The sequence below is a fragment of the Rhopalosiphum maidis genome, chromosome 1 (genome assembly GCF_003676215.2).
Source record: "Rhopalosiphum maidis isolate BTI-1 chromosome 1, ASM367621v3, whole genome shotgun sequence".
Taxonomy (NCBI): domain Eukaryota; kingdom Metazoa; phylum Arthropoda; class Insecta; order Hemiptera; family Aphididae; genus Rhopalosiphum; species Rhopalosiphum maidis.
This window is the reverse complement of record NC_040877.1, coordinates 59,745,974-59,772,412: the sequence shown is the minus strand read 5'-3', so window position 1 is coordinate 59,772,412 and position 26,439 is coordinate 59,745,974. Positions and strand designations below refer to the sequence as shown.

At 28.0% G+C, this 26,439-nt stretch overlaps 3 protein-coding genes across 3 annotated transcripts; 1 reads left to right on the top strand and 2 right to left on the bottom strand.

The window, feature by feature from the left end:
• Nucleotides 1–2,138: 2,138 nt before the first annotated feature.
• Nucleotides 2,139–4,432, bottom strand: LOC113548136 (H/ACA ribonucleoprotein complex subunit 1). The gene is made up of 4 exons (XM_026948836.1): nt 4,271–4,432; nt 3,882–3,991; nt 2,699–2,914; nt 2,139–2,606 (listed from the first exon to the last, which is right to left on the bottom strand). Exons 1-4 carry the CDS (start codon nt 4,350–4,352, stop codon nt 2,322–2,324), a joined length of 693 nt encoding a protein of 230 aa, XP_026804637.1. The 5' UTR covers nt 4,353–4,432; the 3' UTR covers nt 2,139–2,321.
• Nucleotides 4,433–4,612: 180 nt separating this feature from the next.
• Nucleotides 4,613–13,686, top strand: LOC113548135. Its single transcript, XM_026948835.1, is given in 16 exon segments — nt 4,613–5,259; nt 5,632–5,774; nt 5,843–5,953; nt 7,499–7,596; nt 7,815–7,927; nt 8,452–8,611; nt 8,667–8,736; nt 8,894–9,023; nt 9,095–9,323; nt 9,401–9,546; nt 9,635–9,884; nt 10,804–11,030; nt 11,111–11,134; nt 11,137–11,336; nt 12,662–12,887; nt 13,003–13,686. Coding segments are annotated over 16 exon segments (2,580 nt in total). The 5' UTR covers nt 4,613–4,997; the 3' UTR covers nt 13,194–13,686.
• A 696-nt stretch (nt 13,687–14,382) lies between these two features.
• LOC113556116 (probable isocitrate dehydrogenase [NAD] subunit alpha, mitochondrial) lies at nt 14,383–16,932 on the bottom strand. Its single transcript, XM_026960877.1, has 6 exons — nt 16,646–16,932; nt 16,402–16,527; nt 15,824–15,996; nt 15,457–15,720; nt 15,126–15,375; nt 14,383–15,046 (listed from the first exon to the last, which is right to left on the bottom strand). Exons 1-6 carry the CDS (start codon nt 16,670–16,672, stop codon nt 14,810–14,812), a joined length of 1,077 nt encoding a protein of 358 aa, XP_026816678.1. The 5' UTR covers nt 16,673–16,932; the 3' UTR covers nt 14,383–14,809.
• Nucleotides 16,933–26,439: the final 9,507 nt, after the last annotated feature.

Here is a 26,439-nt window from a genome sequence, read left to right as displayed (position 1 = left end):
AAGACTAGTGGATACCCCATTTTACTTTTAATTATTAAAATCACAATTTCATTCTAGATTAGTTGACTTATTAATAGTTATAGGTCCTGGATTTCAATGTAAAATACATAATTGTTTGAGTGCTCTAGAACAATATTCCAAGTACATATTATTATATTAATTAGTTTTATGCAACAGATAACTCAAAGATGACACTATTATTGTGCGTTTTTAGATCATTAATTTTTAATGCATATAAAAATGAATAAATATATATATATATATATATATATTAACACAGCGTGCAAGCTAATAATATACCTGAATTAGAAAATTCGAAATATTATACCAAGAAATATTATTTATGAATTGTGTAAACACTTTTTATTTATATTGAATATCTGCTTCAATAGTTTTTAAATAATTAGTTTCGGATGAAAACATCTCTACTAAATTTTAATCGCTCCATTTCTCAACGTAATAACGTCTTTATCTACAACGATTACCGGATGTGGTGTCTTACTCACAAAAAATAACAATATTGATCGGTACGTCCAGTACGAGTTACATCGTAATTGCATTTACTTTAATGCGAGTATGATACCTGTACCATTTATTTATCGTTATATATGCCTAAGTTTAGTATTACATACAATTCATTTAATTCAAATAAAGTACTAAGTAGTATTAAATAATTAAAAAATGTTGTCCATCATTTTACTTTCACTTTTGTGCCTATCAAAATAATTTGGTGTTTTTTTAAGAGCATTAATATGTTGAAAAGACATTTTAGATTGTGTTTTTGACAATTTTCAAGGCATGTAGTAATACATATATCTACTCGTTAAATTGAACATGTTAAGGAAAAAATATCGTTTTATAACTTGATATCAAAAAATTAAGACCTATATCTTTTATGTCAAGAATTAAATTAAATATTAAAAATAGAAATATCTAAGTAAATGGATAATTTAATTTAGGAAATTAGGCGATTTTATTTTTAATAAATTACCCAAATATTTTATTTTTGTTGACATTTTCAATTCTAGACTAAGTAATTTTGTATCATTTCATTCTTTTAAAAAAAGTTGTTTATTTTTTCTTAACTCAGTAGTGGTACAAATTATTTTATGTCAAAACGAGACTGAACCAGAAAAATTTAGTTTGAAAAACGAACTGAAAATTGCAAATATTGGAATTAAATTAATTAACTAAAAGTTTAAATTGAAAATCAAATCAACTTTACCAAAATACACATTAAATTTGATGAAAAAGAGTAAGTAAAATTTATTTTGTTTCTTAATTTTATTGCTTTAAGAAGTTTTTAAAATTTGATTATGGTATCGATTTTGATAAAAATTGAATAAATTATTTGGTTTGTTTCATTCTTAAAAATCAGGGTTCATAACATTATTTATCAGTTTATATTACGAGGATAGAGGTAGCCCAGTGACATAGCACGAGTTTCAGCTTAGCGTATGCATTGAAATGGTAAGTTAATGAAATTATGGGGGCTAACTATTTTTAAAATTTAACTACAAATATAAATTGTTTTATGTATTTATATATTTATGTAACACAATGTTATATTACAATTATTGTTTAATATAGCCGGCAGAATAATGCAATAGAAGTTAACTTATGCAATACTGATCCTGCATACACGACCGCGAGCATTCTGTTTTTTTTATTAATATTACCAATAAGAAATAAATAGCTGTCACTGAATGTCTGCAACTGTATGCAATCATCAACACGCATACTGCGTAAATAATAACATGGTAGGTACTAGCCATTAGATAGCCAACTAGCTATAGCACGGCGAGGCTAGAATGTTGCTGATTAATCAATCCTAATGAACTTCAAAGAAAATCAACAAAATATTATAATATGAAATGCTAAAATAGTACAATTAAAAATTTTTTATAAAAGTATAGCATTACTAATAAAAAAAAAATATTTTTTCAGTTTGTGAAGTGTAATATGCTGTGCATACACAGCATACGCACATGCTACGCCATTGAGGTAACCTAATATTTAAAGAATCACATAAACTTTTAAGTTTAGTATCATATATAAATTAATACAGAACCATGAATTGTATAAATTTATCAATTTAATGATCATTAATTAAAAATATAAAATAATAAAAATTTTTTTTTTTTAATAAAGCTTAAGTTTAATACAGTGTAGAACATGATAAATAAAATAACATGTGAAATAAAATTGGTCTTAAATTCAAATAGATTTAGTAATCTCGTAGTCAAAGAAATATTATGAGAACATGACATTAACATAAATATTTGTTTATTTTATAATTACAATTTTTATTATCATTATTTTCATCTCTTGAAACCACGTCCACCTCCTCCTCGTCCTCCGCCACCGCCAAATCCTCGTCCTCCTCCGCCACCACCACGTCCAAAGCCACCACCTCCACGGCCACCACCGCCTCGTCCACCAAAACCACCACGGCCTCCTCCGCCACCACCACGTCCAAAACCACCTCCTCCACGACCACCACGACCTCCTCGTCCTCTTCCACCACCACCTCCTCTACCTCTCTGGCCACCGGGTTGAGGTAAAAATTTCTTCAATGGTAACAGTTTTGCTGGATCAATGTATAACTAAAATATGAAACAATTTATTAACAATTTATAATATTTTTTTAACTTAAAATATATAATGTACGTAATAATAACTAAAAAATTATATTTACCTTGTCATTTCCTTTGAAAGATTTTGCTTTGATTTCAGAGTTTAACTTAATGGACACAAAATAATCACTGTATGTGCCAAATATTTCATCTATTTTTCCAATTTGTTGTTTATTAGCAAAATATATAGGTGCATTAAAGTATGGAACATCTTCCATTTCAGCCTTGCAAATAATATCATCTTGACAAGCATGAGTAAAATAACCCAAAGGTATTACCTACAGAAACAGAAGAAATAATAATCATAACTTTTTATTATCAATAAATCATCAAATACATTAAAACTTTATCTGATTATTTATGATTATACCCAACAATATACTACATAGGTGTATAATATCTTAAATTTAAATGTCTTATACAACTTTAAAGTTTGATTTTGTATCAAAAAAGTTTTTTTTTATTATTTAACGATATATTTTGGTTCAGAATGGCTAGTAGTCGAATTCTTTGATAAACATTTAGAAGTTATAAAAGGTACATATCAATTGCAACCAAGATTTTTAAAGCATAAAAGACTATTATTTGTAATAAGAATTTATGTCTGATAAAGTATGACATAATAACAGAATTATAAATTTTAGTTTAATTTCTATAGCATAATATACAAAAGTTAAATAAAAGCGCACAGGTGTATGTCTACAAAGTGGGATTTGTATTATAACCAATATAGTTAATCTTGGCACTAAGCAACCATTATCATTTTAAAAAAAAAACAGTTTTTTATTACAAAAACTATTTAATAATATTTTCCATGAGTTTATAGTATTTACTACAATAGTTGTTGGAGAAATGTTAAATGTTCTAAAATTTAAAATCTTTTAAGTTACCTATGAACAAATTAATGTCAACGGTTACCTCAGATATATTCATATAAAATATAACCAATTTTGATGTTAAAGTTATAGGTACTTCCCCATGTTATTTCGACTACTCAAATATTTCCAATACTACCTGTTGTACTTTGAACTGTTTACAGACCAAGTATACATTTGTAGCCCATATTTTGGGTTTCCCCTATCAAGCTGTAACACATTTGATACACTATCTATTGTAAGTGTATACCAAGGTGTTGTAAAATTATTTTAACCAGTACAATATAAAGAAAGATATATTTACTCAAAAAAATTATCTTTTGAGTCTATGAAATTGACTAATAAAAAAAAAAGTAAAAACAATTTATACTTCTTCTGGTGGTCCTTGTTCTGCAAACCTATTGAAACCACCTCTTCCACCACGGCCTCCGCCGCCACCGCGGAAATTACCACCACCGCCTCCTCGGCCACCTCCATCACCTGGAATTATATAAATATATTTTATTTAATTGTCATTACTAAGTAAGATCAACACAAAAATGTAGAATTCAATAATAATAAATAGGTATACTTCGATAAATATTTAGTTCAAAACAAAAATTAAGCTGAAAATAAGAATAATTTTTTTACAAATATTAATAGTCATCGAAATGGTTTTCAAGACAATTTCAAGTTTAAAGCTAATAATTATGGAATCGCACAGCACACGATCCACGAAAAATATTGTACGGGGACTTTAAACAATATTACATGAATTACCTCTGCCTCGAAAACCACCGCCTCCGCCGCCACCGCCACCGCCTCCGCGGCCAAAGCTGTTTCTATTATTGTTGTAAGACATAGGAATTTGGATTCAAAACAATAGTATAACAAAAATTGAGTAACTCGCTGTCATTTAAAAAAAAAAAAAAGTCACGTGTTTATGTTTGCCGTTCGGGCCGGTTAGGCAAACATGTGAAACGACTACAACATGCTGTTTATCAACTGTTACCACAGCGTTGATGATAAAATTCAATGGTAGCGTATGGTAATAACCGTAAACCGCTTCTCGGGTTGTAAACACGAGGACACGGATGTAGTAATTCGGCGAATTGGAACACAACAACATCACTTACTACTATAGTAATTATGTATTTATGTTTGTTTAATGATTATGGCTGTCTTAACAAGACTACCTCTGCACTATCAGATCACATATTCGTATCGGTTATCCAAAATCCATATAATTCAGGTATCAAATATCGGCCATTATGATTATTTCGCGGCGTTCCTGGTGTGTACGGGTGATTATATGAATACACGAGTATGTCGTATGATCGTTTCATTTTCATTAGCTCTACGTTCCCGTCAGAAATCCAGTGAAGTTCGGCTTGGACGTTTTACTCGGCTAACGCAATCCAATAGTACATTCCACTGTAAACGTCTGGTTCACGGCCAGTCCTGTTTTGTGGCGAATAAGATAAACGGTTAAAATAAACGTACGGTCATGGATGACAAGATTGAACTCAAAACCGAGCATTCGTTGCCAGCCAAGACGGAACCAACAGACGATGATATGGCTTTGCCGCTAACCAGCGACGAGACAGTATGTCTTACCTCTAATGAAATTGTATTGAACTGCGAACAGTCGTCGGTCAGTGAATTCAACAACATCAACCATTCCAATACACAACAGTCCGCCAAAGACAAGATAGTCACGAGCTCTCAGTATATCACTGCTCAAACTTCCATTACAGACATCAGTGAAAGTAATTATTTATTTAGATTAATACTTCTGTTACCCTATTAACTTCTAGTATACATACATTGTATACCTATAATATATTAAACGCATGCAATTAAAATACTTCCCTTAAAGATATAAATATAAGTAAATCAACAAGTGATTACATAACTCAATATAAAATATATGTCATATTCAATTATGTCTTAAGTTCAGAACAATTTAACGAAATTATAGCAATTTAGTTAATGCTTAATTTTAAAAATATATATAAATAGTTACTTATCGTGTTATATTAGATAGGTACTGTAAATATCAATTGTACCAAAATCACTTACTTTGCCCATCCAACATTTGAGAAATGTTTGATTATTTATTCAACTTTTATATGTTTCAGGATCATGGGAAACTCATGCTATTACTCCTCCTACATTGTTCCAAACAAATTCTGAAATTGTACTACATGGTCCACATAAAGAAGTCCATGGTTCAACATCTGAAGGCTCTACAATAATTAATCCTGAAAGAGAAATCAAACTGGTACCTGTTAATATAATGTATGTATTTTTTTTTTGTGATAAAATTAAAATTTGTGGTATTTTTTTTAGCCTACAGAAGATAAGGAAAAATCAATTGACAATTTATATCCTGAATATGATTACATATTTTGTATTGCAGCTATAAGTAGAATAACACCAAATAGTTCAAAACTACTTGCGGTATGTTATACATTTTTTATCTTCACTTAATTTTATGTTCGTATTATATGTTTAAAATATTATTGTAACATGGCCAACAGGTATTCTATTAAATATAGTATATACAGGAAATGTTTTCACTGAAAGTATTGCTTTATAATGTATTGTATTACAATGTGTAGTCGATAATTTATAATGTACTTGCACTATAAGAGGTAATATTTAGTTATAATACACCATAAGTATATGAATTACATTTATGAACCATTTAACAAACATTTCTAAAATAACTTCAACATGTATTTATATTCCTATGTACTACATTACGATCAACACAGCGGTTCTTTGGAACCACAACACCAACATTTTTTTCTCTATTTACCACATAATATAAGAACAAAGATATTCTGGTTTAATTTAGGGCAAAGACTATATATTTTATAAAGAAGTATATTTCATGTGTGTTAACCAGATAGATTTTTAATATTTATATTTTTGAATAAGTTATTTTAATTATTAATGGTTAAAAATAATTGAAATTATTTTTAATTAAACATGCTTATATTTATAAAACAAAATATAAATATTAAAAATCTATCCAGCTAATGCACAGGAAATATTTTGTTTTATAAAATAATAATAGGTGCCTATCCTAAATTGAACCAGAGAGTTATAATAACTGTGGAAATACGGAAAATCTTTGTTCCTATATGTGGAACTGTGGAAGATAGACAGAGAAAATAAATATTGGTATTAGGGCCCCCTTAAGGGGCCTCACTATTGCTGTCAATTTTAGCTTTAAAGACCTTAATGTTTGACAAAATTTAAAGTAGTTTTAGATGTCTGATTTTGATTCTGAAAAAAAGTTTGAATTTAACAGAAAATTGTCTATAAATCGTAAGGAATACTTTGTAAAAATTAAATCTTTAATTATAATGAAGTGTAAATAAGAACTTAAAAATATAAATTATTATAATTATTAAAATTAAAAACATAGTGTTTCATACGATCTACAGACATTTTTCTGCTGAATTCAAATATTTTTCAGAATCAAACAATGTCAACTAACTTTAATTTTGTCAAATTAATAAGTTGTTGTAAAATTTGTATAGTGAATTTATATTGGCTAAGATGAGATTATAAATTGCTTAAATGTTGCTCCTTAAATATTAGCCCCTTAAGAATATTACAACTGTTAAAGATTTTAGTACTTATAGATGTTTGGAGTGCAATGATTAAGGCTTGGATTTTGTTTTTTATTATTATTTTAATTAAAATCATCCATCATAATATAAATATTATGTGTGATAGAAATATCCAGTCAATTATGACCCATCAATGTCTTAAGTAATATTCAAGTATTGTTTTAAAATTATTGATTAGCTTTTGAGTTGGTATATGTTGGGTTTTTAAATTCTAATTTTCTGCCATTTTACTATTCAAAATTGTGGGTTTAGATTTTATGTAATAAATAAAAAATATATATTTAAAAATCAATTTATCCAGATATTTTATATATTTATTATATGTATAATATTAAAAATTATCTATATATTTATGTTTTAGATATCAAAAATTGATTCAAACATTAAAGTTGATATAAAGTCTGATGTATCTTCTCTTAATGGTTATGCAGCTGATCATTCTAGCTCATCAAATTCAACGTAACTATTAATCAATTTTATTTATTTATCTGAATATGTAGCTTACACAATACACTATTCTTAATAATGAAAATCTTTTATCATGGTTTTTAATTACTGTACATTTTTATAAATTTTAATCTTTAAGAACTGTATTAAAATAATGATTATTAAACATTTATACAAAATTATTTTTTATTTTTAAAACATTTTTAACATTTAATTATTTATTTTTTTAGTTGTAGTCATTTAATTGAAGAACCATTCTTAGTGCCCAAAGCTCCAAGAGATTCATTTATGTCATCATCTAGCAGTGGTTCATCAACTGGAATACTTTTACAACAATCAAAATGTAAGTATAACTAATTTAAACCGTTACTTTTTCTTCTTAATTTAAACAATAGAGATTATGTTATGACAATTTAATTTTCAATTTATTTAAACTGCATCACAATTTGTTTTAAAATTTATGATAAATCCATCGTACCTAGATAAAGTATTTATTAAATTTACCAATATTTATATATTATAAAGTAATAGATTAATTAATGCACATTTTATATATGGATTAATTAGGTACAATAAATAACATATAAATAAAAAGAATTTCAATTAATAACATATTAATACAAGTTTTATTTTAAAGGTATTATTTTACGCGTAAAGCAACAAAAATAATTTTAAAAGTTTTATAATAACGATTTGTTATTTGATAGAAAATCTAAAATTTGCTTCAAACTGTTTGAACATAAATTAAGTAATACATTTTGTTTATTCTTAACTATTCATAATTAAAAAAAAAAAAATTTAACAAATGCATTTTTCTAAAAATTCACAGCCCTATTCATAACTGTCTTGGTATATTATATATTTCAGCCAAACATAGCAATATTTTACTATCAAAAAACGTATATACTTATCCAGAAAATTTGGCTTGTCACAAATGCGATCATGTTTATCCACGGGTTACAGAAAATTATATTGCTAGTAGTATGGATAATAAAGACTTCCAGAGTGTACCGCAAACTAAAACTCGGTAAGAAAATTTAAATTAGTTCAAATCTTAATTTTTAATTATTTTTATTTTACAGTACTGGAAAGTCAAAACAAAAAAAAAGACCCAAACAGAATAATGATAGTAGTACAAAAACAATTTTAAAAGTATGTGTCTTATTTAATATATTATCCATATTATAATAAAATAATTCATAATTACATAATACGCGGATAATTTAATAATTAATACATTAACTATTATAGTTTTTTAATACAAAGCACTCTTAACATTGTATTTGGTTTTTGGGTTTTTTTTTATCAGAAAACAAAACAAAACTCTGAAAATGTTTTCAATGAGAAAAAGGATGTTAAAATAGAGGAACCTAAATGTTGTGATATGCCGATTGATTCTACTGAAAATACAACAAATGATCCTATTACATTTAAAATAGGTTTGTGAAATATAATTGTTATATATATATAGTTGTCAGGTAATTTTAATTTCATTATTTTTCTTTTACAGGGGATAAAATATTTGCTTACTGGATGGCAGATAAAATGTTTTATCCAGCCGTTATAATTGATATAGCACCCCCAAAATTTAAAGTAGAATTTTTATCCGATTACTATATAAAATTATTAAATTCTGATTGTCTTGTACATAGTTCAGCTCTAAAAATTGGCACTCTTGTTGCAATATTTGATACTGTTTCCCAAGAGTATAGAGTTGGTGAAATAGTTACTATTAATGAGTATGTATAGTTTATTATATAAAACAATATAGTGTTTATAATTATAATAAAGGTACATAAAACATTGTTGTTTACAGTGTACCAAATAGTGAAAAAACATTTACTGTAGACTTGAATTCAGAGGTGGTTGTTGTTTCTTTTGATAAACTAGTATTGGATGTTGAAAAAGCAAGAAATTTACAAGACAAAGTTGTATTAAGAAATTATGATAGACTTAGCATGTGTATGTGATTGCATTCATATTAATTATTATTTATTAATAGTTCTAAATTATCATCTAATTTAAAATAATTATTTTTTTATGATATTAGCTAATGTATCTGAAGGAAAAAGACTTCGCTTATCACGATCAACTAGTACAAAAAGTAAAACTACAAAAAATGAATCTAGTAAACGTAAGAAAACTAAACAAGATGGTCCAGATTCCAATAGAAAAAAACGAAAATGTCTATTTCCTGAAGTACCTGATCCCAGAAACATTCCTAGTACTAGCACAGGAATTACTGGAGATGATTACGATGAAGGAAACTTCCAAGCTGCTTCTTCAGATTCAGACTTTGAGTAAGATATTTTTTGTGCAATATATAGTATTTTCTGTATAATTATTTTAACATAAACATATTATATTTACATCCCTAAAATAAAGTGAAATAAATTAAGTGATCAACATTTTTCTAAAGGTTACTAAAATATACAAAATACAAATAGTATGCAATGTTACTATACGAATTGTGGTAATTATCAAGATTTATTATCTTATACAAAAGTATAAATATAAAATAAATTTAAGGTTTATTACGTAACATCATATGAAAAAAGTACTTATTATATCAAATTTTTCCTTCTCTTAAGACTCAATAAATTATTTAAAAGAATCTTTAGGTTTTAAATGTCTTTCTTTGAGATATAATTTAACTAATATAATGTTCATTTTTGATAATGTTAACAGTGACATTGTCTGTATTAGTTTTGATAGGATTCCGTATTACTCAGTCTGTATCAGTATACATGCAATCTTGACTTTTTTAAATATTTAATATTCCTTATTATAAGGAAGTTAACAGAACAAAATCATCTTTTCCAGGAGGTCTTCTATTAACCAATAAAATATTCTCTGCACTTGGTTTTTATAATTCTATGTGTAAGAATTTTTTAAAGTTAATACTTTATTCAGCTTAGCTGTTACCAGTTTTTAATTTAGTTTCATAATTGTTGTCATTTTTTTAAATTAATATATATCTTTGATTGCAATTTTGTTGTATACTTTACATTTCTGTTAAAGGGCACATGCGACATGCCCATTAAATATACGTTAAATTAATTAATACATGTTTTGTTATTAAAAGGCAAAGAAAAATTACTTTTAAAATTAAATTCCTTGCCTTTTATATATATATATATATAATAACTACATTTTAAACTATCTAAATACTTGTTTATTAAATCTTAATGAAATATTATTATTGGTTTTCTTTTTTAGTCACACAAGAGAAGATTTAACAAATGTTAACATGGCTCAATTAAAAAATTCTGACATTGATAGCGAGTATTCATCTCCTGACAAAATTAGCCGTACAGTTGTATCTCCTCCTAATAAATCCATAAAGTTATTTGAGAACTTACATTTTATTATCTCTTATTCTAAGTATAAACGGATACCAATGGCCAATGACAGTGATCAAGGCACTGATCATGAAATCAACCAACGTAAGTAGAAAATTAAAATAATACATTAATTTTATAATGTATTTTCAATTATTTTACTAAAGACTTGATTTTATTTTTAGATTCACATTATTTCAAACCAGATAAAATCATAAAAAGTATCTAGAATCTTTGATATATAAGCATGGTGGTGCTGTACATAGGTATTTGAATGTGTTACCAAAGTCATGTTATAAATGTTCATACATTATTACTGATACTCCTTCACAAACTTGTAATTTTTTATTGGGTTTGAGTCTTGGTATACCTGCTTACCATCATAGATGTATTGAACATGCTATTTCTCAAGTAAGTTATGACAATATATATATATATATATATACTGTTTTAAGATATTTAGTTGGTTAATTTTTTTATACTTAAATAAAGTATAATTGAAGGAAAACATATAATTTAATGCTCTACTCATAACTATTGAGAATAATAATAAAATGATTTCGTTATCTTAAATTACTCTACCCCAAAAAAGTATTTGATAGCATTATTTAGGCAATTTTTAGTTCATATTTTAGTATACACAATAACCTAATGTAGAGTATCTCGGTTAACAGTTATGGCGTTAACTGACTAATTTATAGTCTATCAATTTTATAAATATATCTTTATAACAAAATTCACTCGATAATGAAGTCAACTCTTTACATTTTTACTCATGATTATTCAGTAGTTTTTATTTTTATGTGTTGTGTAAAAGCTCAACGTCATGTATTTATTAGGCTAATTTTATATAACTATACGAATCTCATGTATCGAATACTACAAAACATAACTTGTTAACAATTTGTTACATTATTGTTTAAAAAATCTTATTTTTTCAATTAGGTACCATTAATTCTCCATCTTTTCCTTTATACTTAAAAATATCAATTATATTACTAAAAAAATGTATTTAATTCAATAATTTAGAAGTCTAATTAACTACATCACGGAGGTTATTGTGTTACAAAAAAATAAAATATAAAATGAAACATCATATTATTGTGATAAATTAAATGTTTATGAGTGTTAGACACCAAATTAATAATCTAACATTTAAGTACTAATTTTAAATAAATAATACAAGAACCATATAATTACCATAACCTAATACTTAATTGTAGAATATATAATATTATATATTGTTAAGAGGACATCGCATCTGCATGTGTTGTCTCTGTCTTACATACTTACGACAGTAAATTTTCATTCACCAGCTTCAATAATATGCTTTTAGTTTTAATATTAGAGTGAATTGACCTACTATCAAATTTTTAAGTAAGAACATTATCTGTGTTGTCTCATTAGTTTTTTATGATATTTTAATTTTTAAGTGAATTATGAGCATTTTCAAATATTATATATTTTTCATACTTATAATTCGATTAAAAATTAAAATATTATAAAAAACCAACGATAGAATACAGATAATGTTTTTACCTAAAAGTTTGATAATAGATCAATTTACTGTAATATTAAAACTAAAATCACACTATTAAAATTGGTGAACAAAAATTTACTATGTAGTACGTGTGTAAGACGGAGACAACACATGCAGATGAGACGTCCTCTTAACTCTTTCATATAGTTTAGTATCTAATTATATTTCAGATTGTGAAATTTTTTATTTATTCTAGAAAATGTCATTTCCCGAGTTTATAATAAAGAATGATGTCAAACCTATACCTAATGGTTGGTCTGTGGAAAAGAAAGAAGTTATTTTCCGTTCACCTCAAACTGTACACTCGAATATATTTTCTGATTATGTTGTATATGTAGCTTTATCAGATGAACCTAAGAATAGCTTTTTTTCCAGTTTGTTAAAATTTTCTGGTGCCATTGTATACACTATCAGTAAAAAAGGTATGTAAACTGGATTATTTTAACTACCGAGTGATTGGTCTTCAACACAATTTTATTTATTGATATAAAAAATATTACTGATTGAACAAGTCATGTAAATATGTTTGTTTACTAGGAGCGGTAAGTCTACCATTAATACGCCACATGACTGTAATTGTAACCGACGACCATTGTCCGAGCGCAATCATGAATCAAAGAATTCCCAAACTATCAACTTTATGGATAGTTCAAAGTTTAGTATGCGAATCTCCTCGTCCTATTGATGCCCACGAGAGTTATATTGCAATAGGGGATACAAGTGATTAAACCAACTAATGATTAAACCAAATTAATGATTGACGAGATAAGATTTGATGTTTGAAAATTAATTGGATTTTAATAAATTATTTCCAAATAACTATATTTATATTTTGGTAAATTTATAAAAATATTAAATAACACCGATATATATTTTTATATATTTTTGAATCATGTATTATTATAATTTTTCAATGTTGTTGTGTAGTATAAGGTTATTAATTATTATAATTATTAATTGATGTCTGCCCACAATACTAAATGTTCCAATACTCTAACCTGGCATGTTATAATTTCTAATTTATGTGCTGTTTATTGTTACTAGTTATTTATTATTATTTTTTAATCTTATCAAATTGTAACAATCCAATGTATTAATTTGAACTGAATGTTTGTAGCAAAATAATGATTAAAATATTGTCAATGTTAGCAACATTTATACTACAACTACTTTTATATTTTCTTCCCAAACATTTTTATTTTTGTCATCACTTAATAAAACAATGGTACATTTTAGCATATTATTAAGTAATAATTGTAATTGCTTATAGAAATAAATGTACACAATATCATATTTTGTTATTCATTTTCAATTATTGAATAAAATGCTATTTCCAAGTTAAAATGTCAAAGATAACAGAATATACAGCTACTGGAGAAAACCATTAACGGCTGGTATTTGATTGTCCATGATGCACATTACACACAACAGTGAGTTAAAATCATATAACATCAATTATTTTAAAATAATCGTAGAGATGACCACAAATCTGTTATTGACATTACACTCGTTGAGCGTACAATTAATAAATAATTTAATATTTGTACAATTTTAATGCCAATTGTATTAGTATGGAGATTGACTATGAGGGTATAATAATTAAAATGAGCCACAGTTGATTTCAGTAAAATAACAAAATTATATTTTATTATATAATATTTAATAATACCGGCTAGTGACTAGGCACGTGTGTCTAATACTTTCATACTCTCATTAACAAAGAACAATCATTAATTCATTATGCACATTTATAATTATTGCAATGTTTACTGAGCACTTGTATTTTGTCAATTATTTGTAAACTATATTTGATTTAATGATTAACAGAGCTATCAGTAAGTACATAAAATAATATGATGAATATCGCAACAATTTTTCTATCAATAATAAATAAATAAATAATAATAACGACAATGATTAAATTGTAAAGCAAATGATTTATTGTTATTAGTACATCAAGTCATGGGTGATAGATATTTTTGATCTTGAAAATTATAAAATAATTAATAAATGATATATAGTAATTAATCAACAAATGAATTATGTGATAAATGAATTAATGGAAAATGACAGTTAAAAATTGACGAATGGTTTTCCTTCTAAATATTTATCACAGAAATAATGACTCGGTACTAGTAAAAACCATCATTTTCATAAAAAATCCTAGTTAAATTATACAATTACTGGATAAAATATTACTTTTATATTTAAATAGAAAGGAACAAACACGAAAAACTCGAGAGGGTTATTGCTAATCTGTGTGGCCTAGTTTTTTCACAAGATAAATATACACAAATACAAATAATTAAAATTGATGGACCAACAATTATTTCTTAACATGAAGTTAAGAAGACTCTTCAACTTTACGGCAAATTTCATCTGTAAATTCTGAGCACTTCGCTTTTCCGCCTAAATCTCCAGTTCTGTATTTGCCTTCTTTGATTGTATCAAAACAAGCTTTTTGAATAATGTCAGCTTGGCTGTTGAGTTCCATGTGGCGCAACATCATTACAGCTGATAGCAGAAGAGCAGTAGGATTGGCCAAATCTTTGCCAGCTATGTCCGGAGCGGTTCCATGAACCTAAACAAATTTGATTTGTTTATAAATTGACAACTTAGTTAAATTAAAGAAATAAACTAATAAATAAAATATTACTTACAGATTCAAACAAAGCACCATTGCTACCAATGTTTCCACTGGGTGTCAGACCTAAGCCACCAACCAAACCAGCACACATATCTGACAATATATCACCATACAAATTAGGCATTACCAAGACATCATAATGACTTGGATCTTGAACCATGGTTAAACATACTGTATCTAAGTATTTTTCTTCAAATTTGATTTGTGGGTACTTTGAAGCTGCCATACGGCAGCACCTCAAGAACAAACCATCAGACATTCTCCTATAACATATAACATTTTAAAACATATTAATTATAAAACTATACAAAATTTAAAAAAAAAAAATGTTTAGTTTATCATACATAATGTTAGCCTTATGTACAGCAGTGACCTTGGATCGTTTATTTTCAACAGCATATTTAAAAGCAAATTCAGCTACCCTAGTTGAAGCTTCTTCTGTGATCAATTTGATGGATTGTACTACTCCTTCAACAATTTCGTGTTCAATTCCTGAATATTCACCTTCAGTATTTTCTCGAATTGTTACTACATCTACATTTTCATATAATGTAGGATATCCCTCAAGTGAGCGACATGGCCTTACATTGGCGTATAAATTGAATTCTCTAGAAAAATAATAAGCACAAGTTGTAATCTGAGATCAACAGAAATATTAAAAATATATCTATATACACTGTTTATATAATTAGTAAGTAACATTATAATTACTTTCTAAGCGCCAAGTTCAATGATCGATGACCTTTTCCAACTGGTGTCATAAGAGGCCCTTTTAATCCAATTTTATTAGTGTTTACCGATTCAATAGCTTTAGATGGTATTTTCATTGTACCATCTGGTGCTCTTACAGGAGTAACATCAACTACATCCCATTCGATTGGAGTCTAAAAATACAAATATCTTGTTTTTATTTTAATTACAATCAATAGGTTTTTTTCAACTAAAAAAATTGAAAAACTAAAAGATTTGTTTTGAATTACAAGTCTAGTGAGAATCTTAAAATTCATTCATTAAAAAAAACTTTTAAACATTCAGTTTATTGTTGACTACCAAATTAGTCATACCATACAAATACAGACTGTTAATTTGCTATTAAAGTCAATTTGGCCACGTTCAATAAATTCACTCTAGTAAAAGAAGTAAAAAATAAAATCCCAAAATAACTTTTAAAACTTTGTTCGACCAGTGGCAAACAAGTATAAACAATATTTTTTATGAGTCTCACTGAATACCTACAAGATCTGACTAATTCTTAAATTCCTCATTTTAAGTGAGATATAATCACTTACTTTAGCGGCTTCGAAAATCTTCTGAACAGCGGCCGAAATTTCTGGACCAATTCCATCGCCGGGGATCAAAGTCACTTTACGAGCTTCAACGCCGTAGGAACGAGCTAGGTACTGGGTAACGTTGTTCTGTCAACAAATCAACGCATTTAATTTCGAGTAGAGGACGAAAATATACACATATACCACTGCGGCGGCAATAGAAAACGACAAAGAATCCGTTTTTCGTCAAAAACCATATACTTACGATCTTGTGAAATATCCTGTGAGCCATGGCGAACGGTCGTCGATGGGAGATGAGGTCGAAAAAGAATTCTCTCAAAGGGTTTACGGTCGGAGAGAATTTTTCTCCTCAACTGTCCTGGCCGAAAGAGATGGTTGATCACTCGATAGTATTTTTAAAACGAAAATGGGTGAGAGGTTAAAGGAACAGATGTTTTACTGAACAGGACAGCGACGGTTCGGTGACCGTACTCCGTAGCACTGCACGAATCGCGATTCAATACATTTATTATACGATTGTCGGGCGGTATTCGTCGTCTTTCTGTTCCATGACCACGACGATAACACAACGGCGCGACCCAAATATTGAACACGATGGCAACTACTGACAACGGTTCAGATTTCCGGTGAAATTTGAATTACATCGAGATTATCACTGAAACGCATCATGATAGAACAAAACAATCAAAAATCATATTGTATATTTATCATTACATCACGGGCATACTACTGTTGTAATAATATAAGATAAAACGGACGTACACGTTTGATCTATATTATAATTAGTAATGCAGTAGGCGTATAAAAGTATATAATGCCCTACCGTATTTTGTACCCAATCGAAGCGCCGCCGCGGATTGAAACAATAACATTTTACACTTTGGACGCGAAACTCAACAGGTAATTGCCGTCTAACGTCCATTCAATATCTCCGTAGAATATTATTCCTATGATTCACGAACAGACTAACGAGCTGACATTGTTGTTTTATTACCATTAAAAGCATTTTTTATGTTCCACTATAAGCAATCAGTAGTAATCAGTGGCTTATACCTTTACTGCATTACCCACTGTTACGATTGTTACGAAGTGTTCGCTTTTGCGTATGAACAATTATGAACCGACGTGATCGACCGGCAGCGGTAGTCGGAAAAAGTTCTCGGTATAAAAATTAAGGAAATACGGTGTACCTACGATGGGCACGTCACATTTAATTAAATATTGTGCGTGCTTTATATAAGTATACGGTATCTTGTTTTTGTATTATTGTTGGTTTGAAACAAACATGACAAACACAGTTTAACACACTAAATAAACCACTCTTAAACCTTTCATAAAAATGGATGATAATAATTCAAATATCAATATTGTATAGTTTATATCATGATTAACTAACTTTAAGTTAGTTAATCATGGTTAATATGTGTTACAACAAAGACATAATTATAATATATACAAGTAATATTCCGCGTATAGCGAATAAAAGTGTTATTATTATATTTTAATTGTAGTTTTAATTATTTAATAGAAAATAATAAAACATTTATTTTTCCTTGGAAATAGGTTACTAAAGTAATAATGTTTTAAAAAAAATGTATGACACATAATTTCACACAAATTAATTCAAAAACAATTAAAAAAGATAAAACCAAATTTTTTACTTGAAAAACTGATAGGCTAGATACATGCGATGAGTATTATATTATAATATTTTTAAATTTTAATTATAGTCAATAGAAATTTAAACTTTTTAATTTTTAACAATTTATCCATATAATTATGGGTTATTAGGTCAAAATAATAGTTAGCCTGATATAAAGTCTATATTATTAATATTATATTTATATTGATTGATAAGTCAACAAAATGTTTACGCAACATAAAAGAATACATTGGTATATTATCGAAATTCATATAGTAACAAGACAATAATAATATTTTATAATGTTTATATTATAATATAATATGCACATTCTTAAATCTCTCCAAGTTCCGATATGCACCCTTGCTGCAGCATCTCCACGTGCCCCGGTGTTACCTGTACACAGTAAACACAATGGCAATAACGTCTTTGTCGTCGATCGTATAAGATAATAATATATTATTTCGTGTATAATATGTGTGCCGTGTATGTGTTTGTGTGTCATATATTATGCATAAGTATATAATACACATATAGGTACACACAAACTCAAATTGACGACATTAAATTCCTTAAACTACGCAAGCGGCCGTAAATCATCGTATTATAATATTATTATACTCGGAGTGACGACTCGACTTTGGCGGGGTGGCACGCGAGAGGGTGGAGGACGAGGACGACGATAAAATAAAATAATAATACACGTCCTCTCACTTCGCTACAGACTCCAGCATTTCCGGGATGGAACAATATATATTATACACGTATATACACACGATAAAGCCCTTTATATTATATTATAGGTATATATATATATATGGCGTTTGTAGTCGAGTGATGGTAGGATACTGAGATGTATATATAGGATAAGGTTGTGTGACGAATTCGCGTCTTATATTATTATTATTATTATTATTATTAATATTAATATTATGCCTATATGTAGGTATATAATATGATATATAATGTATTAAATGAAATACGCGATCGCTTTACGTCTTTCCCCGTCGCCGCGTCGTGATGCACGAGATAGGTAGTATAATATATACTACGTATACACAGCCGCGAGAGCTTATCCGAAAAGCATACACGTCATATTATATTGTAATGCATATACATCGTGTATAGGGTGTCTCACGTTGTATTATTTGTACCTAACCCAATCTATAAATTATATTTTTTCTAATCAATTATAATTGTTTCGCGTGTCGATTAAACATATATAATCTAAATATGCGTACTTTATTGTTTTTACGTCTCTTCAAAGTCTGATATATATATATACAAAGTATATCACAACATAATATATATATATATATTTAAGTGTAATTTTAATGTAAAATTGTCATAATATTATCTCTGTGGTTCATCGTGCAGCATATATAATGTAGTTAATACGCATTTATAAAGATTAAAGATGGTTTATGAAGGATATTATGCAATATTGTCATTAATTTAGAGTTGCAGAATAAATATCAGGCTCGACAGCCGGACACAGAGGACGGTAACTATCTACATGTATATATATATATATATATATACGCGAAGAACAAATCAACTAGCAGACCATCATATATATATAGACTGCACCCTGTATACACACGTGCGTCGTTGCGCGAATGCCGAAGCTAAGCGGCTATACGGGGAGGGAAAGAAACTTATTGCGCGCGTATATCGTCATCATCGTCTCACGGCGTTGTTGCGCGACAGGCGGGATGCTGCAGCGCGCTGATGTCTGTTGTCTAACGTGGCGTAAAGGGAGGAAAACGTTTTCCGCATTAATCCCGTCCGCCTCGGTTGAATACATTAAATAATATGTATATATATATACATTATGTATACGTACACGCCGCACAACGGAAACTATTGCAGTGCGTGCGTGTGTATATGTTTTCCTCTCTCACACTCTTCGTCTCTTGATCAATCTCCGACGACATACATTACAATATATACATATTATTATATGCGTGTATGTATATATATATTTAGTAACGCGCGCGCGTGTGTGTGTGATGATGTCTCTTGTATTCTCTTTTCTCCGTCGTGCGGCGTCTGTTCTTTTGTCGACGCATTTTAATCTGAACAAGAGAACGGGCGAAAACCGCCCGGCCCGCCGACTCCAACCTTTTAGAAGCCTTTTAATATCCCCAGGGAACTTGTAGCGGTGGACGGGATTTATATATACTTACGTGCTGTATAATATATAATATATACGCACCGTATATATACAGCCGACGTCGGCCCGATGATTGTTGACAATCCAAATCGGTATTATAATATACGAGTGTGTGTGTGTGTTGTATATAAGCGTATCGATACGAACCCACACGACCGTAATGACGAAACACGATTATTTGTACCTATCACGGTTCGGGTAACGCGTGGGATGAATATGTGTGTGTGTGTGTGTGTGTGTGTATTTATGCATTTTGAGTATATAGGGATTATACGCGGTTTGATCGGCACGCGCGCACACGTCTGACTTGAGCGAGGCGAGATTATTTTTTTACACGAGATACAATAATGGTGTATAATATAAATATATAATATCGAATCATTGTCTCTATACGTGTTATTTTATACACGCTGTAGGTATGTAATACTATTCAGTTGATATTTTTATGACATTTTTTTTTAAATTCCATATCACGTTTTATTCGATTGAAGTAGATACTTCTAGTCTTACACACAATAGTAGGTAGGCAGTACCTTATACAGTTATATATATAGTACACAATTGGAACATTTGTTATAATTATTTTTTTTTTTTTAATGCGATATTTCAAGACCTTGTATAAATATTAAAAAATATAACCAATAGTTTATTATTTATAAGCTCTTATAAATATGAGATAAGAATTAGGAAAATATAAGTGTGGCAATAATAAAATGATGCAGTTCTGCTACTAAATCGTTTAGACTTTAATAAGTTTTTAAATGTTACTATTATTACCTACTTGTACTCGTAAATTGTAACTTAAATGTCTTAATTATGATAAAACATTTTATTCAAAACTATGTATAAACTTTGATTGAAAAAATTAATGTTTATATAGCGTATGTACAAAATTACTGCATAAATATGGATGTCGTAAAATATATTGTCACACAATAATGAATAATTATATGATTGGTGTAAGAGCATATACCGATGAATGTACTGATTATACAGTGATAGGTGTTTTTTAAATTTTTTTCTATCTATCATCATATTTTAGAACAGTATAATAATGCTTTGATTTTCAATAATGGGGATGGTTTCTTGTAGCAAATTGGGTTGTGTGAAGTTGGACCGTTATAACAACCAATTAATTTTTAAATTAATTTGCAAATATTTGCAAAAATCATTTCCAACCTATTATAAAATATCTATATATTTTAATTTTTAAGTACGAATTTCTATTATCATTAGGTACATATTCTTTTCGTTTTATATGTATTCATTAAATTTGATAAGTATATCATGTAGTACTTTTATTTAGATTTAGATAATCCATGTATGATATAATAACTTAAATAACTAATAAGTAATAACATTATAATTGCAGGGGTAGTCAACATGAATATTTTCACGAATCAAATGGATAATTACAATGATACTAAATGATACTGTAAAATATTTTTAAACATATTTGTATAAATGTATACCAAACAAATTAAAATTCATAATAAATAAGTAAATTTTGATTTTAAGTAAGGCACGAGCCGCATCTGACTGACAAGAGTCGCAAGTTAGACACTACTGGCTTATATTATATATTATATTTCAATATTTGTGTGATTTATCTAGTATACTTACTCTTATTTTTTCCTTTAATAATGAAATAATTCAATTTATGATTATTAGATTTTTTAAATATACTTAAAGAACATACTTTTGAATTTTTAAGATTTTTTTTTATTATATTAAGGAGTGTTTTGTGGTGATCAAACTTCTGTTTTCCAGGCGAAATACCCGAGTTTGTGACTGTAAACTGTAGGTAATAATTTATAAGTGGATAATTAATACTTTTAATATTAATGTACTTTATTCAAAACTCGAACGAGTAGATTTTTAGTTATTAATATTTTTATAATAAAGATAATATAGTCTTTAAAAATGTTTTTGCAAAAATATAAGATGTAATAAGATTTAATATTGGATTTAGAATTTATTATACTTTGGATTATTTAAAAACAAATATAACTAATTTTGATAAATTAATATTAATTATTAAAATGTTCAAATTAATATTTACCATAGTAGCATTACCCCATATCTTTCAAACCTGTTTTCATTTATCGTCGTAGTACACAAAGTTAAAATAGTTAAACAACTCGAGAAGTATTACCCGGTAAATAATTTACAATAAAGAAGTAGCAGAGGTTTCATCTGAAAAACAGAAGTTTGTATCTCTACAGGAAATAATAATATAGTAAAACATTTTAAAAGTATACTTATTATTTAAAAAATACAACAATAGGATGTTGAACAACTATATTAAAAAAGGCGTAATTGGTGGCATATTTGGTGAATCATTCTGTATATCATATATGATGGGTTTATTGTAGAAATATAAATAAAATATTTACAGTTTTAATAAGCGGATATATTATAAAACAAAACACGGAGTACATGTTTTGTCTTTTTTAGTTTAATATTAAATTAAAATTAAAAATTATTGTTACATTTATTTATATTTTCATTGTACATAAGTTTAATATTTATATAGTAGGCATAGGTACCGACGGTACCGTATAAAACATTAAAATATTTTTGTTTGGTAACGAATTTGTTTGTTAGATCTTTGTAATAAATGCAAATTGAAAAATATTCTAAAGAACACTAACTGTAGCCACTAATGAAGGCTTCCAATTAACAATTAAAAGTTATACTTTATAATTCGTCAGCATTTTTAGTTATTAAGCACAAAAACTAAAAGATATGAAGATTTTCTAAGAAATCTTTTCTTTAATCAGTGAATGACGGCTGGACGTTAGGGAAATTTCTTAGACAGACAAATATGAACATCGAGTTTAATTTAATATTATGATAAACAAATACTATGTAACATTAATTATTGAAAATACCCGTATGCCTTAAAAAACACATACATTATATAACTATAATACTATACATAGGCCAAAAAATTATATAAAAAATACATATAATGAATAATTATATTTACATTTCCCAATTATTATTTTTATATATGCTTATATTGATTATTTTTTATAAGACAATAGATATACTTAAATTTTCTATTCTTTCATAATTATTAATATTTAGAAATTCGAAAAAATGTAATTTATCATTTCTTAGTAACTGTGGTTATAGATGGTTGGCAAAAAATAAATAATATTTATATACACTTAGTTTCTTAAAATATTTAAAAATGTGCTGATTTATTAATTAGTTTTCATTAAGTAGTGAACTTTATTTTTTTGAATATTATTCTATAGATATGATCCAAATCGTATTGTTAATAAAGTAAATTTTCCGATTCATGAATCGACATTTTTATACAAGTTCACATCTAATATTTAAACACGAAACTTAACATATTTATTCAAAGCAATGATTAATTGTTTTAAAAATTAATTTAATGAGCTAATTTTTTCATATCCCCATATGGGGCTGATCCAGAAGGTATACAAAATTCCAATTTAAAAAAAATATTTTATCTAATAATTGTATTTAACTTTTGCTCTAGATCTATTCCAGCGTAGTACGCACATATCAAACGTCTTAAATACATATTCAAGTATTATACATTTATAGGCATACTATATACATATTATATACATCGTATATTTTAGTAATTATTCGTAGTACAAATAATTTATACTAAGTATTATTAATATAATATGTTTTAGTTTATCTTTTTAAGCTCAATTTTTAATTTTTAATTTAAAAAGTTTTAATATGTTAGTCAAATGTTATTATTATTATAGAACAATATGTATATACGGTCGAATAAAATCCATTTGGCGACTTTTAGGATTTCAGCCTTAATAAACCTATTCGTCATCATCGATTCTGGTTCCAAACTCGTATCAATATACCTGTATAAATAGTATTGTATAATTGTTATCGTCGATCGTTTTCGTGATTTTAACAATAAATAATGTATTAAATTAACACAAATTTGAAAATAACAAGACACGATCGAACGGGAAAGTACTATATAATGAAGTTTGTTCACCGACAGGTGTGTGTCCTTTCTGAAGTTAAAGATTTCATTTGATTACATCGTTTGGCGCTTATTATGTTTGTGTGTATATACCTATAAGCCGCGGGTATAATATACGGCGGATTGCAGCTGTCAGTACACGCCGCCGTACACCTATATATTACTTACACTATACGGTCCACGGTTCAACGCCTTTAGTAATCAAAAGTTTCCCTATACTATAAAACCAATTCTACCCCTAACGTTTTAAAAACCCATTGCTTTCGAGTCTTGATTATTTTGTCAAGAGGGTTGTGAATCATTATAGCTGCTGTTTTCCCAGACCTTTTTCCAAAGCATACTCGAAAAGTCTCAATCGTCATTTGTTTTCAACTGTTGGGGTTTTTTTTAACATAATATATAGAAATTAAAAAAAATGGTTCACTATGACACTTGTGGTATTCTTCTCCGATCCTCACAAGCAAGGGAAGGGTTGGTGGAGATTTAACGGCTTCGCGTATATCGGGCGAGCTTGTTGTAACGAGGGTTGGTTTTTAAATCCCTCCGTATTTTATTCAACATCGTGTGTTGAAATTAATTCTGCATTTAATGATTTTGAAAAAGAATTTTATCAAACGTTTTCGTTACACCGCATGTTCATCGTACACAATAAATAAAAATTATTTTTGCATTTGTTTTAACCGTTAAATATAATTATAAAAAAAATGTATAATGCATGCGTTATATACATTTCTAAGTTTATAATGCCCAAAAATACATGTATTATTTTGTGTCAATATTTAAATACAATTGAAAATTAAGTATAAATTAAAATAGATCTTGATATTATTTTGTCTACATCCTACATTCAATCTAATATTTACTCCAGTTATTATACGATATTGGTAAATATTATTATATTGTACCCTTTCGTAGGCACATCGTACGTAAATTAGGACACTCGCTTAGGGCTATATCGAAAGTTATGTTTGATTAATACACGGGGCACCAGTTTCTTTAAAAACATTGTATTTAACTTCCCTAAAAGCTAAAAGGTACATTTTTCGATACTTATAACACATTTTTTAAACTATCTAATAGATAGTTTATAGTATGATAATATTAAACTACATACGTTTATTCATAATAAATTGTAATAATATGTGGGTACTGGGTAGTTACAAGTGATGAGTACCACGAGTACCTACTACTCATTATGCGTATCAGCGTGTGACACTTGTAATTGTCATTGGTTGAGACTTTAAGAGTTCTACAGATTGCTGTAGCTATTAATTAACGTGGGGGAAAATTTTTGTGGAAGAACAAGTGTATCGTTATTTCCTCCAGATGTACCAATAGCAAAAAATCTTTAAATCTTCTTAAATAAATAAAAACATGAATTATTACAGGGTTATCATCAGTCATCACATTATTTTTTCAAACAATTATTTATAGCATAGTTATATTATTTAAATATATCGGATTCTAAGATTTGAATCCATAAAATTAGTCTTAAAACTCGTGTAAAAACAGATAATAAGCAATACTTTTCTCCCCCTCCCCCCTAGATTTTTACCCAGTTACGCTACTGGCTGCAGTATGTAAATATCGTATTGTTTATTCATCTATGTATACAAACGTACGCGCGCTGTAAGTTGCAACAACATTACAATATATACATATATATATAGACATATAGTATATAAGTATAGTAGTATACATTGCTGGAGAGCTTGGCTAAAACGAGCATCACTATAGACCATACCGCACGCAACAAGGAAGAAGTAAACGAAGACGATGACTTTATAATATTATATTATGTAACCGAGGTGTACGTGTCTTAGAGTCGGCACAAAAATGTATACGTACACGTGTGTATATATATATATATATATTTAATATCATAATATTATATATACATGTATATTATTATCGTTATATACACATAAGCCGTGCGAACAGTGCGTATTGTTTCTTTTTCACCGCCGTATTATCATGGCACCGATCTACATATATACACGACGCACGTGTAGGCACAGAATAACGTGTACATGTTTGTACGCTACATTATGCGCGGGTGGAAGCTTCGACGCGACGACAATATTATCACTGTATACAGTAATAATAAAATAATACAATGCGACGGCGAGAAGGAAAGAAAAAAAAAAATCTCTTTTTTATTTTTTGTTATTCATCCGAAGGGATTTACGCAAGTTTTATAGCTGTTAAACGTCGGCGCGTAAA